At 47.1% G+C, this 17,828-nt stretch overlaps 2 protein-coding genes across 2 annotated transcripts; both read left to right on the top strand.

Moving 5' to 3' along the window:
- Positions 1-2,094, top strand: LOC135392533 (endothelin-converting enzyme 1-like). The gene has a single exon (XM_064623240.1). It carries the CDS (start codon positions 1-3, stop codon positions 2,092-2,094), a length of 2,094 nt encoding a protein of 697 aa, XP_064479310.1.
- Positions 2,095-3,981: 1,887 nt separating this feature from the next.
- On the top strand, positions 3,982-6,021 carry LOC135392532 (uncharacterized). Its single transcript, XM_064623239.1, has one exon. It carries the CDS (start codon positions 3,982-3,984, stop codon positions 6,019-6,021), a length of 2,040 nt encoding a protein of 679 aa, XP_064479309.1.
- Positions 6,022-17,828: the final 11,807 nt, after the last annotated feature.

Genomic DNA, 17,828 nt, shown 5'->3' with positions numbered 1-17,828 from the left:
ATGGCCGTCAGGTCTGGCTCACATTCTAGAGTATTGCAGGCGAGATCAGGGAACAACTCCGAGTCGCCTCTGAGAAGCATAGATCAGCAGGCACTTGCAACTATTTTAGAAGAGAGCCAAATCAACCAGCGTCGCTTCAGCAGACAATTCCTTGGCGCTATTGTAGGCGTTGTCCTTGTGTTTATCTGCGTCGGAATTATCCTCGCATTCGAAATGATTCATATGGCGCCTAGCGTGAGTGAAACTGTATGCGACACCGCCGACTGTCTTCGCTTGGCCTCCCACCTCCAGAAGTCCATCAACAAGACCAGGGACCCTTGCGTCAACTTTTATTCCTTCACCTGCTCTTCCTGGTTTAAAGACTTCACGTATCCAGACCTACGAGACTACAGGACGTTCCTGTCTTCTACCCTAATGCAGTTCATGAGCGATGGAGCTCGAACCACAAACATCGAAGCTGTCGCGAGGGCTGTACGTTTCTTCACTTCATGCACGAGTCGTAAGAACAACGTGACAGCATTTACCGCATTCATGCGGGACCGGAAACTCCGTTGGCCGCGTAAGCCTCAGCCAGGAGACAATGCTCTAGACGTCCATTTGGACTTGGCCGTCAACTGGGCCGTGTCGCTGTGGTTCAGCATTGAGGTGTCCAGGCGTGATAGCCCGAACGACTTTGTCGTCATGTTATGGTATGGCCAAGAGGTTCACGCTTGGAAGAAATCGGATAATGGTACGGATGCCACGGAGAGGTACAAGAGGCGTGTCCAGCGGTGCACAGAAATCTTGGGTTACCCTGGATATCTCGGCCCTGGGAATATCGTCCAGCTTCGCCGCAGTGAAGATCGAACTAAGGAGATTGTGACGAAGTCGAAAATCTATCCTGCAGCGGAGACGTTGCTTCGGGCGCATAACCTTCAGGATATCACCAAAAGCCATCTTGCGTGGTTACCTCTCCTAAAAAAGAATTTACAGTTATACTTCAACGTCACTGGCGACACACCTATCTGGCTGCCTAATTTGCCGTTTCTCAAGGAATTGTCATCCTTAACAGCATTGCTCAACAACAGCGAACTTCTGAACGTTCTTGGCTGGACGTTTGTTCAAGAGTACGCGTGGATGGCCACGACAGATTTGGACGCGCTGAAATTCGGCACTGTGCGCAACATGAACACTACACTTCCATACTTGTGTCTACAGGAAACTGAGAAGTCCTTCGGCATCGTCCTATGGGCACCACACATCAAAGAGCAATTCACTATTCCTGAGACGCTGAAAGTGGACGCCATCCTCGACGGCGTGACCATAAGCATGACACAGATCATTCAGAACTCCACCTTGATCGATAACTCTACGAAGAAGACTGCAATCCATAAGGTCCTCAATGCCACTCGCATTCTATGGCCTTCACTGCAGCTCTTTGCCGACGCCGGCTTGAATTATTTCTACCGTACTTTTGGTCCCATGAATGCAACGTTCATCGAGAATTGGGTTAGATCGCGCAACGATGTCCGGAGCTTCCTAAATAGCCCGCATTTCTTTGATACCTACAAGAAGACCATGCTTCATCCAATGGGAGCGGTATTCTATCTGTATTACTTGAATACCATACAGGTATCCATGGGCGTTTTGAGACCTCCGCTGTACTTCCCCAAAGGCACCATCGCTGCCAACTTCGGCTATCTGGGAACACTTTACGCTCTGTTCCTCGGCAAGTCTGTTGACTACACAGGCAGAAAAATAGGCGCGAACGGGGCGATCAAAGAGTGGTGGAAGGGAGAGCCAACGGCCGGAAACTGCAGAGGGCGTGCGGTCGAAGAGAGCATGAGATGGTCACTGGCTTACAGGACGGCATACGCGGCCTATAGGCTCGCGTTGCGGCAGCAAGGAATATTCTCTCCGAAAACGAGGTTGGAGTCTATGACAGAATATTCCGGTGACCAGGTGTTTTATCTGTCGGCCTGTTTGCCGTATTGTTCCTTCCAGGAAACTGGGAAGGAAGCCTGCAATATGGCAATGAAAACTAGGGGATTTAGGCAGGGCTTCGGTTGCACTGACGAACCAAAGTCCTCTGAAGAGCTTTGTCAATATGTGTAGATATTGTCGATATGTTGTGAATATTTGCCCATGTAATGAGGCGAGATATGCAATACAGTTGATTTCTAACAGCTATAGCACACGTTGTTTGAACTAAGAGCACAACGTTCCTTCATTCTGTGTTGATGAGTAAGAGCACTCTTCGGCTGGCCGAGTTCATAGCTTGTCCTTGGACCACTTAACTCTGGTTCAGTCTGACGCTTGGAGCCTACTGTGCTCTAACAACAACAACTTTATTACAAGATGATGATTGGGGAGTTTCATCGCCAGGGGCGATACTCTACCCTATTGCTGATGGTGATGCGGAGAATGAGCCCCTTCACAATAAGGATCGAAGTCCTATGGCATCCAGAAATGTGAAGAGAGCTTTGAGGGCAGAGCTTCATGTGCCCTTTAAAGTACTAAAAGACCATCTGCGAGCGATTCGCGTTGGGCTATACAATAACTTCATCGTCGTTGCAAGCTCAAAGCATCTAATAATATATCTCTTACCTGTTATCTATAACCGTTACCCGCAGCCTGACATATCTCATGCGCTGGGAGCTAGTCAATATAGCGCCTGAACACAAAGGCAACACAGCTTGGCGAACCTCACAGCTCATGCCTTGCTTAATATCGGCCACGCGCAAGTCTGCGAGGCCTAGTTTTTCCACATAAGTTATAGGGCAACAGCAGTGTTCTACATCGTGTCCCCCCTCATCAGCCCAGAAGGACCTAGAGGTTTAAGACCTCATGCAGTACAAATGGCACCTCCCAAAACAGACATAAGTCAGTTACCGACGCTGTATAATGTTCTGTCCAGAGACAGCCTGAAAAACAAATAATGTCCTCCGCCGCCATGTGCTACTGAAAGCGTTTAGTCAATGTCTGCGTTTCTTTTCTTTCTTTCTCTCTTTCTTTTTTGTTTTCGTATTGGCAGTGTTCATGGGTTTGTGATTCCTTGGCTTTGTTATTTATTGTGGCGTGTGTTGCGGAAAGTTCTTGTGTTGACATCTCGATCGGTGCGACCTGGGGTTGGTGAGTGTTTTGATGGATTGCTGAGAGGCATTAGCGCGTGTTGGGCAGGACGGTGTGCTTTTCTTTGTGTGTGTGCTCCTATGCGTCCGGGCGTTGTGTATTTGGGAAAGCTCTGAAAAGAAAAGGTTCCATAGAGTGTAGGGGTGAGCCCGGGAACATTAACGTAGCTGTCGCTTGTTCGTGAGAAGTGTACATATGACGCTGGCATTTGTCTATCGCCTGTTCTCTCTCTCTGTCTCTCTCGATGTGGCAGACAGACTGCGCAGTACTTAATCTCCAAGATAAAATGACAGCTGTGGCTTGCTATGTGCACGATGACTCGCTACATGTATGCTTGCTCCAGAGCGTATTTTCACTGTACCGTTCGTGACTTACATTAGATAACTTCTGCGGTGCCGACAGGCGCTATGGTGCGCCAGAATATTCATTTTTTATCTCAGTCTTTGGACGTATCCCTTATTGAGAAGTACACGGCACCCATGCCAGACCTCTAGTTTTAAGTACAATCAACCCCAAGAGGCGACTTCTATGGGAACTCTGCCGACATATGTCTGACAGCGTCTGACCCGTATAGCTCAGCCGGCACCGGGATTCGAACCAGGGTACCTCCCGGTTTCCACGTGACGCTCGCGTGGCAGCACGCTAACCTACTCGAGCTGGTCAACGTTAAGATTAGAAAAGTTGCATAGTTATATCCAACCCTGGCCAATCCCTCTTTGTGGATCACATCCACTGACTTGCGACGACGAAGAAAAAAAATGCTCCTGCTAGCAGCCATTCTCGCGAGACGCCTGGAATCACAACCTGGCAAATGGTGCACGCTCCAAAGCATCGCTGTCCTGCTTCTGCTGTGTTGTACTCGCAAGAACCATGAACGAGTTCCCAGGCCTTTCGTCTGACACCACTCCTAGTGGTCTCAGCGTCCCAGTCGCCGAGCGTCCAATCGACCATCACGCATCATATGCGGACGTCTGGATCACCATAGTCACTGTTTTGGCCGTCATTGTTGGTGGCGCTGTCCTGCTGGCCCTTCGGAAGCCCAGGCCTACTCCACGCCACAGCGATAACATCTGCGACACTCGAGACTGCCTCACGCACGCTTTCCACCTCAACACATCAGTGAACCCTAAGGTAAACCCCTGCGTCGACTTCTACGAGTACACGTGCAGCTTCTGGTATCGAGACTACAGTTACCATGAGGTCGACCGTTTGGACGAGCTCCTAGCTTCAAACCTCTTGAGCACTTTCAACAACAACAACAACAAAGCCAACACCACGAGCGTTGCAGTCTTGAACTCCTTCAGAATGTACAATTCCTGCATCCATCGCGTCAATGATATCGTATCGTTCAAAGCGTTCATGAAGGAACGCAGAATTCCTTGGCCAGAGGAACCTGCTGAAGACGTCGATCCTCTGGACGTTCACCTTGACTTAACGATAAATTGGGGTCAGTGTTATTGGATGTGTCTGAAAATAGTGCGACCATGGTACGAAGGGCAGTACGTGGTGGTCTTCTTCAACCCTCAAGACATGCACTCTTGGAAGAACCGCGAAGGCGGTAGGGGCTCTTTCCATAATTTCACGACGAGAGTTCGTCATTTCGTGGAAGCCTTGAACGTAAAGGTAAACGTCAGCAAACTGCCGAGACTTTACAGGGACGAGGCCATAGTCAGAAACTTCGTGACGCGCGGCAAGGCCCACGCGCTTAGCGGGAGTTCGTTCCGCGTACGGGACCTGAGGAACCACACGGGAAGTGACAGGTGGGCGACGTTTCTCAACAATCACTTCCAACCAGATTTCACCGTTACCGACGATACGAAGGTCATGGTCCACAACATGCGTGTCCTCCACGAACTGAGAAGCGTCCTTACGTCATCCAGGTCTCCTTATCTTCTTGATGTACTTGGTTGGACCTTCGTGCAAGAGAATGCTTGGATGGCTGTCCCTGACGTAGATGTTGTCACTTTCGGCAACCTAACACACGCAGCCAGAGCACTTCCGATGTTTTGCTTACGGGTGACGGAGGAGTCCTTCGGAATCTTACCGTGGACTCCATGGATCTTGCAGCATTTTCCGGTCTCTGAAAGGCAGAGAGTCAACCGCATCGTCGACAACGTAGTCCACGTACTCGAAGGCAAGGTCCGGAATTCTACCCTTATCAATAACATGACAAAGCAAATCGCATTAGGCAAGATAAGTCGAATGTATCGAGTCATTTGGCCACCAGACTACTACTTCGATGAACAGCGCCTCGATCAAGCGTACCAAACCTTCTCGTTGATGAATGACACCTTTTTTCAGAACTGGAATCGCTCTCTAGCAGATCTACGAGGCCTTATTGGACACAAGGACTACTTGTACATCTACAAGAAGACCATGAAGGATCACCTAGGGCCTATAGTATACTTGCATTACTTCAATGTCCTCCGTATGGCTATGGGTCAACTCGTACCACCACTTTATTACACCCACGGTACTCTGGCGTCGAACTATGGCTACTTAGCCACACTTTACGCGTCTTACGCGGCAAAAACCATGGATTACATGGGCAGAAGACTCGATGCGGTAGGCGTCCAGGGGGATTGGTGGAGTGCAAATATCCCATTGAATTGCACATCTACGGCCGTGGAGAGGAGGATGTTGCGGCTACTAGGATACGAGACTGCATTTGCGGCTTTCAAGCTTGCCTTGAGCGTGGAGTTGAACATGACCCGTGACTTGAGGTTGGCATCTATGGAGCAATACTCTGGCGATGAGGTATTTTACATGTCCAGCTGCAGACCGTACTGTTCCCAAATGAAGACAGCGATGGAAGACTGTAATATGGCCATGCAGACGGCTGGATTCAAGGAAGCGTTCCACTGTTCTGTGCAGCAAGATTGGGACGTGAAAATGTGTCAATTCGTTTGATATAATTAGTATTGCACTGTTTCGACTGCGTCAAATATATTCCACTATTTTACAATTGGTGGACATGGTCTACTAATTTGGTCTCTTATTGGTCCTTTGGTCTCACGTAGCCACACTAGTTTACGCAGCGGGCTGTTAGAGCAGAGAGCAGTGTCTTTGTCGTCAGAAAGAAGCAAGATAGCTCCGGGGCTACTGTGTCACGTTTTCTCCGACCTTTCCCGCCTTTATCACGGCTGGCTCTGCTTGCGATGTCTCAACGTGCGTGCTCGTTTTTCGTTGTACTGGCTCAAGAGTTCATTAATTTTAGGAGACTATTTTTATGTTATTATATGTATGTCCGCCTGACCCTATAGCTCACCTACAAAAACAGCATCTATGCTGCTCTGGCAGCTTTTGACCGAAAAGGTTTTTGGAAGAAGAAAAGAACAAAAGAGACCCCGTATAGTGCACACAAAGGAAAACATTACTGCAGCTGTGTGTGTCATATTTGTAAAGTGTTCTTATTTGAAAATATTTTGAAAATTGCGCCTTGACTCAGTGTGAGATAATCTGTCGAATATGAAAGGAACAGCGATTATTTCGACCAGAGGCGGAGAGTTTTCATTTTCCCGGAGGGGGCAAGGGCGCACCGCGAAATAAGTACTCTGGCGGGGGGGGGGGGGGGATATGTTTATTAAGAAAAGAAAGGATAGGTAAGCCAGATGGATGTCAGCTTGTTATTCCAAAAAAAGTGAGAGGGGGAAGTTAAAAAAGGCAAAGAAAATAAGAAAACAAAAATAATGAAAGAAACGGAAAGAGAAATGAAGAACACAAAACTAAAGCTCAAGAATCACACACTCTTGCGGGATCCTATGATGCATATGCAGAACTGATATAGAAATAATAGGAAGGAAGAACAGAAAAAGCAAAACAAACGAAAAAACAGAGAGAACGTAAACAGTGAACATGTGAACAACTGAAGGCCTTTGAAAACTGAGTGCAAAAAGAACAAAATGTATTGAATACTCCATGTTTGACCCGAAATGCGCGCAATATGGTCAATGAAATGGAGCAGCGGGAGTTGAACCCGCTCCCAACGAATATGCGTTACCGTTACAGCTCACTGGCAGCTGCTGGTACCTTTTTGACTGCTTCGTTTCATTGATCTGATTGCTTTGGGCGAAATTCAGGCTAGGTGTTGTGTCATCCTCTGTGTTTCTTCGCCCCACCTACTGTGATAATGAGTATGGTGGGCGGATACATATTATACAAATTTCAAGATGCATTTTTGGGTTGGTACCTCTTCGCTCTTTTGACCCGGGCGCGCCGAGCCCCAAAGTTTGGTGTCAGTCTCTTAGCGGGACTTCCCGGGGGAGGCGGCGCCCCCCGAGTTCATGTTCCGGGAAGGCAAGGCCCCCCCCCGCAGTCGGCGCCTATGATTTCGACAGTAAGTACCGCATCGTGTGAAGGTAAACGGAATTCTGCGTCGGTCTAGCAACTGTCAAAGCGGTGGCCTTGTAACATAGGGCATTTTATATGAGGCGCAATAATAACCATTGCTTAATATGAAAGACAATCGCGGAACGTTTTTTTTTAAAATTTCCTTTACGTGTAAAACTGCTCCCAACTATTATTATTGCTATATTAATTATTATTTAAATTCCGCGTTAGCGGCGTACATAACGTGGACAGCTGGTGAGAGAGGACAGCAAGAAAGGAGTTGGGGACAGGGGGGGTTAGTATGCGTCCAGGGCAGACTTCAGGGGTTACTGTGCTAGTCAGCAGGAAAATTCCAAACAGCACTGCCGAAGTGGGGATTCGAACTCGTGCCATCTCCCAGTCTCGGCGTGGAAAGCGATCATCCTAACCACTATACAGTGAACCCTCGTTAATATGACCCCCGATAATCTGACATACCCGCTTTACGACCATACTCCTGGGGAACAATGCAGTGAAAGATCTGCAAATCCCTCCCGTTAATATGACAGTTCCGCATTATGACCAAAATTTTCGGGAACGACCATGGTCATAATAACGAGGGTTCACTGTATATGTCACGGGAGCTGGTGCGATGTTTTTACATGTGCGCCCTGGTGTTTGTGCTGCCACTTTTAACCACCCTTTACACATTTATTACGTTTCCTTATATAATGCCATTGTATCTTGGCCTCACTTAGAGATTCTACGTCAGCTTCAAGCGGCTCTTCTTCCTAATAAACACTGTCCAGCTATATCGCTCGCGAAGCTAACACTAGTCTCATACGCCGCATCGATTCTCGTCTCTGGGATGAATCCTCCTTTCATTATGGCTCGTTCCCTTTGTTTCAGACATTCGAGGAGAAGCGCTGTTGTTGAATGGAAAATATCTTTTTATGAAAAGCCCATGTCTCTTAATGAGCTTGACTTCTGGAGACCTCCTTGGCCATTATTCGGAGAAGATAAATTGGCCCCGCAGTTCCTTTTCTCCTCGGGTTCATTACACTGTTGTGGCTGAGGGAGGAAAACGAGTACTGTGGCGCGCATCGGGCGAGCACTGAATCGGAGGGGCCCGCGTGCAGACTTATCTCAGTTCGCACGTGCATGTTGGGCGGATGGCGAACAAAGTACGCCGAACTAGTGCTCTAATTAAAGTTCGCGAGAACGACACGTTCTCTGTCCTTCCGTGTCGTTCTCGCGTTATTCATTATGTTGCTGAACTAACGCGCTCTCCGTCTCCTTGCACGTCTAATTAGAGTTCGTAATACTGAATGGAAACGATACTCGATGCCTTTGAAGTTGGCAACATACCCGTGCGTTTGGGGAAGATACAAATGTAGGGAACACGAACAGAACAAGACTTGTCCCGCGTAGCTTGCTTCTGTGCTCTGTCCATTTAAAATATGGCAGTCGTCGAACAAGTCAGACAGCGGGTGGTTTGAACTTTTTTTTCGTGGTCGCGCCGCGAAGCAACTGTGGCTATGAGAGGCGTACAGACGTGTACAGATGGAGAGCAAGAAGGGGGGAGACAGGGGGGTTAGTATGCGTCCTGGGCCGCCTTCAGGGGGAACTGTGCCGACATTCGTCTCGAAAGTCTTCGGAAAACCCAGGAAAAAAAAATCAGACTGCACAACCGGTGACAGGATTCGAACCCGTGTCACTTCCTAGTCTCGGTGTGGAAAGTGATCATCCTAACCACTATGCTTCGGCAGCTGGTTGTGGTGGTGGTTTGAAACACGCACCTCTTGTTTGCCGGCCAAGTGCCCTGCTCTGCGCCGCGGTCAAATATACATACACCAGATTGCTCGCATGTTGGTTTTATGTTCGTTGTTACTTTTATGTTGTTGCGTTATACTCGAGCCCTTCCGTTTCACTTGGAATGGAAAGTAAATTTCGAATTTAATTGAATTACAATTGTTCGTCGTTGAAGTGATTGTGAACCGCCCAGGGAAAACACTCGGAAAGCACAGTCGGTTGAGGGACTTCGGTCTGGACGCATTCGGTTCAGAGAACCCGGGCAACGTCATGTGGAGTAAAGAAAGCTTGGTGGCTTAGACCACGTGACGTAGTTATTAAGAGTCTGCCAATTACGAACGTGTTTTCGGCGACCGTAGCCACGGAGACGAACCAACGTCAGCCGCATAGCCACTGGTAGCAACAGAAAGCCATGACTTTGAAATCCTCTGCCGCGATTTGCTACAGCAGGCGACGTTCCGACTTCAAATGTCAGTACCCTGTGAAGTCGGCCTAACACGCACGATCCCTTCCCCCCTGCGACAGCCGTGACGTTACCGGCCTTAACGTGGCCGACTACGGCAAGCAGCACCACCATCATCATCACCACCACCCAATTATCTACGTGTCGATGAAAAAAAAAAAGGAGCATTGAACCGGCTTTCTTTATCTGGGTAGCGTTTACCCTTCCCACCTCGCAGGGTAGTGGGGTGAGGCTGGAGGTGATTTTCCGTGACCTTTCTCAAAGATAAGCTAGATAAGTAGTGCCGCACAAGTGGACGATAGTGTGCACATGCATACGTATCAACAAGGAAACCACGAATGAGTAGGCTTCACCTGTATGCACTTGCGCCATGCTGGCAAAGCACGCTTTAACGAATATACACAAACTTATTACTTAAGGTTTTTGTCATTTCTCCAGTGCAAAGAAGTGTACGGGATTTATAATCGCGCGGGTTTGTAAGGTTGTGCAGTGCACGTTGCACGACATACCCCTAAAGAAGAAAAGACGCAGAAGCAAATTAAATTGAAAAACGTGAGAGAGAATCGTTATGAGGCTGAACAACATCACGTGCGTGCCACCGGTGGGCTTTAACCCTCTGGAAGGTCGGGTGATGTAATTTTCGTTGTCTTTGCAGTCGTCATTCCGTTTGTTATTAGCTCTTGGGGGCCGTCGCGCAGGAGATTTTCAGCGCTCATTCAACAAAGTTTATACATGGAAGGAATGCAACGGTAATCAAAATAGAAATCAAAAGATAGGGACGACAACACCATCCCTTGTTCCTCGCGTAGGAAGCACACAGAAAAAAAAAGAAGAAACGAAAAAAGAAAAACGGACACTTCCGCGTGAGTCAGCTACTGTAATGAAAAGAAATTATTTCAGCGCCCGAAAGGAAAAAAAATAATAACAGCACATAGAAACAGAGTTCATGCAGACACTTCCTTGTTTTTCTGTCGACACTGCCCGGCAATGAAACGCCACATATCGCTCTCCTTCCTGCGCCCATAAAAATAGAATTAACAGAACGATGCGGCCAAATTGAAACGCATACCACGTTGTGCATACTATCTTCCCCCTTTTTCATTTCTTTTTTTTAAGCTTGGGAATTACCTCCCTAACACCCGCAGCCAATTCATAAAACACAGAGAGGAATACGCCTCCTTCCTGGCCGTGCCTTCTAATTAAAGACGGAGTTTCGTAATGACGCTTCTCCCCGAGTTTATATCCCATACTTGGGCTACGCTCAGCTATACTTGGGCGCCACGCGCTCTGCGTTTTACCGCTGCTTGGTTTAAAAGGGACTGTGTTTTGAGCGCGCGCGGGATGTCGGTGTTTAACCAAAGAAAGGCAAGGCCACAGGAAGCAGCGTTGTTTGCGAAGCGCGTGTTTCCTATTAAGCCGTAACCTCTGGGTAAACAGCGTGCATCTGTTAGCTTCCTACTCGCGTTTAAAATACGTGCATTCCCTGTGACGAGCTATGGGGGCTCTTTGCAGGACACGTGTGCATTATCGCGGTTTCTAGCAACGTGTGGATGTATAGACCTTGTCGCGTTACTTTCAAACCACCTGTCTCCGTGTGCTCTTTAGCCTCGTTCCCAGCGACGGCACAATAAAGGTGGACTGCCAAAATCGTCTGCTATCGTTGGGATGAATGCCGGTGGCTCCCGTCTTTAATGAGTATGACTGACGAGACCGTCAACATTCCATATAACTAGTCATCCGGTAATCATCTGAGCAGATCGAGGAAAAAGAAGATTGCTTGCTCCCGAGTGCGATGTTTCCACGTGAGGAGTGCTGGCCGATGCGGTGTCGATGTGTTCCCAAGTGGGGGGGAAATGAACCAACACGAAATCAACACTAAGAGCACGAAAATCAACGGGCAGGAAAATGAAGGAACTCGGCTAACAGCAGCCCACACGCGCATAGTTCCCGTGAGTTCCACGGGGTGGCAGCAGTAATGGCGGCGCCCATTCGTTATTTCGCGTTTCTGTGTATAGTACACCTTGAATGGACACTCAAGTGTAAAGCTTTCTTCGCTCAACCCTCTCCTCCTCAACAAGCGCGACTGACATGCGGAGAGGTCTCGGATTGGTCTCCCCAAACGATCTCGGGCGATGATTGGACAAATGGCCCGCTCCGCATTGTCGAACTTCTTGAGAAGGAGAGGAAGCGGAAAAGTTTAAATTCCTATTATTTCGCTCATAAATCACGACCCACGCCACGGATGCATTTCGTTCGTTTTATATTGTTGTCAGGGTAACGGGGTCTTTCATTACGCGAGGAGTGTTTCTTGCGTGCGTTCAGCTCTCGAAATGCTGAGCGGGAGGAAGGGGGGGGGGGATGGGCAGCGAGAGTGGGTATCGTCAGGACTGTAGCCAGAAAGGATGAATGGATGGGAGGAGGTAAGCGCGGCTGTTGTCCTTTCCTGTGACGTAATGCTATTGGAAACTACAGTTAGATCAGTCATTGTCACTAAAAGCGGTGGCGATAGTGGTGGTGGTGGTGTCGTTCGCAGCTGTTTGCCTATGGCGGTTTATTTATTTACCCTCGGAGCTGCGAGACAGTTCATTGAGAGGCATGTCGCTCGGGAGGGGCCGTTCAGAGTCGCTTGGGTGGACTGCCACCTTTGTCTTACAACTGTCAGCACTGGCTTACTTTTCGCCATGTGCTGCCACGAGGAAATATTTGAGGTTGATGTCACTCCGCGACGCAGCGGGGACGATGCGCGACAAGAGATTACGCTCCTATTCGCATTGTTAATTTTTCAGGGCGAATAGACCTCTACCAGAGAAACGTCATCAATGACGTTGGTAGACAGATTGAAACCGAAACAAATCGGAATGGGAGGGCTGGATTCCACGATTGGGCACTTGTTTGCTGCCTCCTATTGAAAAAAAAAAAAAGTAGGACCGAAGGTCGCGTTCCTTTCAGGGGCTATCGTAATCCCATCAAGACCTCGACTTTCCGGCGCGACCTTGTTCGTCCCGAGCTTCGAGCGTAGTTCAACTGTACCAAATTGGTGGCTCTCTCGAACACTATGACGTCATTTGTTTACAAACAGGGAGAGGTCTATTACGCACTCATAGGACACTGTTCCACGAAAACAGTTTTAGTACTCAGTCCAGATGGACACCTCTTGATCAATTATGCATGTCATAAACTTCATTGCCGTTTCAGGTGTCAAATAACGTACGCCGCTCGAATTACCTATTGCTACACCACCCGTCCTTACTGTGGCTTCAACTTCTCAATTGAAGCTATCCTTTCTTCATCCTATGTCTACAAACGATTCCGCGCTTGCGGTTTCCCGCAGACAAAACGCTTCTTCTGAGTCAGCGTATTTCGACGTCGACTTCGAGCGACGGTCCTTTGCCATCGACCCCGTTCGGCAGATCTGGGTTTCAACCCTTATCGTGAAAAATGACCGTCGAGGAAACGGACATTTCTGCTTCTCGGCCGACAACGCATGCGCGTTTATGCCTGTCTTTCCGCCATCCGCATGTTTTTTTATTTTAAACTCTATGTATTTTAATTTTATTTTTCTACGGGTGTGCAGAAGAAGGAACTATCACGTTCACGTGTCATTGACTTTGACTCGGAAGTAAAATGAAATCATGTGACCTTTATTTTTCTTCCTCGGGGGAAAGAACCCGGTCGTTTCCTTGGCGGGAAAAAAATGGAAAGAATAGCTTTCTTGGGCTTGGTAATATTATGCTTTTATTTCTCGGCTTAGAAAAAGTTCCGCTTCAGTGAAGGCGCACGCGCAAGCTTGCTGATTTATAAAAACTCACGCACATGCAATATTATAATGGTTATATTAATTCTAATATGATATGTTGATAAAATAGTTGTAGATAATAATATTGATTATTATTATGACTTCTATACGCAGTACCTCTTTTGTAATAGACGGAGTGTCCTCCTACATGAGCCTTCATCGTTTATGATGGGATGAATGCCCTGGTGGGCGTAACGTGCAGGGGAGCTTCTGGAGATTCGTGACGCGTTTTCCACATCACTTTCCCACTTGGACGTCAGGCAGTGCTCGCGCCTAAGCCTGATAACTCTACCACGAAGGGGAGTGTGAAGACCGGTGATTGACGGACGAGCGGACACGCGGCGTGTAGTGATAGTGATCCGTAGGCGCCGGAATTCTGTAGGCAAATGTCATTTTTTAATCTGTGGTTTTAATAGTGCATTTTCAGTACAGGAGCACGAATTGGGTGTTGGAAAACCTAGCAGCATTGATTTTACTGCGCCTATATAAATACCTATTTAATACCTATACAGGGTGTTTCAAAAAACGTGTCATTCGGACTTTGTAAAAAAACGGGACGACGGAAAAATACGGGGTAAACGGCATTTGTGTGGCAACTGAATTTGCCATCTTTCAAAAATATTTTCATTTGATTTTAATTAAAATAAATTGAATTTCTTTAATTGAACTCCAAAATTTCCCAAGTCAACCTAACGTTTTTTTTTACAGAATTAGAGAGCCCGTAGCGAACTTAGTCAGATCCACTAAGAAATCCGCTCGATATTGCAAATGGAACTGCCCAAAAAAAGTCCCGAAATTGAGGCTTCAAAGTTTCGGGTATTCAACGGCGCACCAAATCAGACGCAAAGATTCGTGGAGAGGAGGACATGCTCCTGCCCCCATGAAAGATAAAAGGTCCAAAAAACACAGGGCGGGAAAAAAGAGGCGGAATCATTTTTGTTTGTCGCTTATCAACGTATGGTGGAATGTCACCTGCCTTGTTATCTGCGCGTCTTGTGCTGCACGCCGGTCCGGCGATAAACTGTTGTAGCTTCATGGGGGCAGGAGCATGTCCTGCCCTCCGCGCATTTTTCCGACTCATTTGGTGCGCTGTTGAATCCCGAAACTCTGAAGCCTCAACTTCGGGAATTTTTTGGGGCCGTTCCATTTGCAATACCGAGCGGATTTCTTGGTGGATCCGACTAAGTTCGCTACGGGCTCTCAAATTCTGTAAAAAAAAAACAAAAAAACGTTAGGTTGACTTGGGAAATTTTGGAGTTCAATTAAAGAAATTCAATTTATTTTAATTAAAATCAAATTAAAATATTTTTGAAAGATGGCAAGTTCAGTTGCCACACAAGTGCCCTTTACCCCGTATTTTTCCGTCGCCCCGTTCTTTTATAAAGTCCGAATGACACGTTTTTTGAAACACCCTGTATAATACCTATATAAATACCTATAAATACCAGCGGCATGGCCAGGTGGGTTAAGGTGTCTCGCTCGTTGGTGTCGTGCGGACTGGGAGGTGGTGGGTTCCAATCCTACCACCGGCATTTGCTGTCTGAGGTTTTCCCCGGGTTTTCCGAAGCCTTTCCTAGACGAATGTCGGCACAGTTCTCCCTGAAGTCGGTCCAGGAGACGTACTAACCCCCCTGTCCCCCACTCCTTCCTGCTGTCCTCTCTCCATCTGTCCTCGTCTGTACGCCGCTCATAGCCACAGTTGCTTCGCGGCGCTAACACGAAAGTAAAAAAAAAATTACCTATTTCGGTGTTAGTGCCTGTTTCGGCCCAAATGTATAAAACGCGATTTTTTCCCTCGAAAATTGCCAAAAATGCCATTTCAGCTTGAGATTAGGGAGCGGCTATGATTGCAGAATCTGCCGTTTTACACTGCGACATGTCGACAACAAAGTCAAGCACACGCCTTCTCATTAGTTCGAGGATGATGACTTGTGATGTTGCACCTCATATCAGACATATGTCGGCACAGTTCCCTTAGAAGTCGGCACAGGACGCAGATTCCCCCAGACCGTTAGTCGTGACCATGCCCAACTCTATGAGGCCAGACTTGTGCCCGTTACAAAAAAAAAGAAAAAAAAAGGGAACTAAATACCGTTACCTGTTACTTCAGAAAAAAGTAACTAAATACGTTACTCGTTACCAACATACAAAAGTAACGAGTCCTCGTTACTCACAGGTAACGAGTTGCTGTTACGTTACCGTCGCATAGTTAAAGGAGCCAACAAACATGCTCTCACTTGCATTGAACTCTTTATTTATGAGGAATTGCACTTCAGAAGAAGCTGATACTCGAAATTTACATCAGTGATCTTCGTTCTCGTTCGTGTGAAGACATCTGCTGCCGAAGTGGGGGTGATCGGAAATTATCAAAACACAAGAAAAGACACTGGTTTTCGCGCCACTGATCACCAACGGTTCCCCAAAACGCACGAGGGGCTGCGTCATAATTTAGGGCGCTCAGAAGTTTGGCAAAGACAAGAAAAGGCCAGAAGTCGAAACGCGTTTTTTGTAGCCATAGCACAATTGGTGCCCATTCTTGGGAAGAAGCGATGGTCGGAGATTACGGAAACAAGAGAAAAGACAAGGGCCTTCGTTTAAGACGATTCAGCACTTCAACAACACATCCAGCGAGGGACTGCAATAATACTTTGAGTCGTAAGTGTACGCATTGCGCCACACGGAGTGCCGAAATGTGCTCCTCCGCGATGAAGAAAAGGAACGAGTTAGCAATTTTACTTCGTTACCAAAAAAAGTAACCCTTACCAAGTAACGAGTTACGGCACAACTCTGTATGAGACCAACAACGGCGAGCTTTTTCAGCAGCAGCAGTAGTACACAGTAAACTTTTTTACACTTTTTTAGTGTAAATGGCTTGTCCCATGGCGCACACCTTTTTGGTGTTGCCTGTACACTCAAATGATGGGTGTTTTCTAATACACCCTTTAGTTAAGTGTATTCCTAGTAAAACACTGTTATAATGGGTGTAAAAAACAAAAACACCCTTAAAATTGGAGTATTCTATTGAAAACACCTTTTATGATGGAATTATTTGTTCGCAAATATTCCCTCGCCAATAGTGTCATAGGAGCTTCCGCGGCAGCATACCGACACCACTGGCCGAGACATGCAGTTCGACGTTCTTGCTTCTATGGCAAGCAGCACCGCGAACACGGTAGACTTCCAGCCGTGGTTCCATCGTAGAACCTAAACCGGAGCGTAATGCGTCGCAGGCACGCCTCGTTAGCTTGGTAACACTGTGGGAGCAACCTGAGTGCAGAGGCATAAAGAGACCTAGGGCACCCTCAGTAGCCTATATTGGCGTGTCGGATGGATCATATACTGAAGTACAATTTGTTGGGGCACGTTCGTTACATGTGGTGGGGCGGGAAACGTTTGTAGCGGTGGCGGGAATGTGTTTTTGCAATTAACACTCACGCATGCAACGAGTCAAAGATATAAGCTAAATTTCTAACATCCCTCCCTGTGAAATACTGTGTTTTTAACGCAGGTTATCGTCTATAATGTGATTACTTGCTGAGCGGAGCTGTGAAACCAGCATAATTTTTCTCTCACGAAATAAAACACCATTTTTAACACCATACACCCAATTCAAATGAGTGTAAAAAAGGTGCATTCGACGGTAAACACCTGTTTCAACACCCCACTTTACACCCTTAATGATCCACATTGGATAAAACGTGGTGTATGTCGATATTACACCCTTACTAATGCACTTTTTACACTCTTTGTGGAATAGAAAAGGGTGTTTTTATAAGAATACACCTTGTTTGAGCAAATAAAGGTGTAAAATGATTTACTGTGTACCACCAGCACCACTTACCGAGGCAAACATTAGCGAAATGAAGGCTGGGATGCTGGAGGCTCAACCCGGTCATATGTGGACTGCAAGGTTGTAAGAGCGCAAATATAGAACAGGTCGTGTACACATACCTGTACACATACCTGTATGTCCGAGTCATGGGGCGCTGTTAGAGAAGCTGCCAAGAAAGCGACACCGGAGGCAAATAAAGAACAAGCAAGAAGGAATCCAAAATAACTGGTGGAACGTATCACTCTAAGAAAAAAAATGAGTAATTTTACTCCTTTTGGGGACTAAATGCATTGCCACAAAAAATAGTCCCTTTCGGGAGTAAATGCATGTCACAGAGTGGAGACTGCATTTCACGCTCTGTTCTATGAGTCCCAGGTACATAATTCGTGTGCATGTATGAAAATAATTTGTATCAACCGTGATATATAGAGTGATATAAAATCTTGCGACATACATGGGACACAATTTGCGAAGAAAGAAGCACGACCTGTTTCTTACTCTGTGTG

This window comes from Ornithodoros turicata, chromosome 4 (genome assembly GCF_037126465.1).
Source record: "Ornithodoros turicata isolate Travis chromosome 4, ASM3712646v1, whole genome shotgun sequence".
Taxonomy (NCBI): Eukaryota; Metazoa; Arthropoda; class Arachnida; order Ixodida; family Argasidae; genus Ornithodoros; species Ornithodoros turicata.
Note: the sequence above shows the minus strand (reverse complement) of the source record. Positions and strands in the feature narration are given on the sequence as shown.

What these genes read in the sequence shown, in the direction of transcription:
- LOC135392532 (XM_064623239.1), top strand. Translation starts at nt 3,982, where the DNA reads ATGAACGAGTTCCCAGGCCTTTCGTCTGACACCACTCCTAGTGGTCTC.
- LOC135392533 (XM_064623240.1), top strand. Translation starts at nt 1, where the DNA reads ATGGCCGTCAGGTCTGGCTCACATTCTAGAGTATTGCAGGCGAGATCA.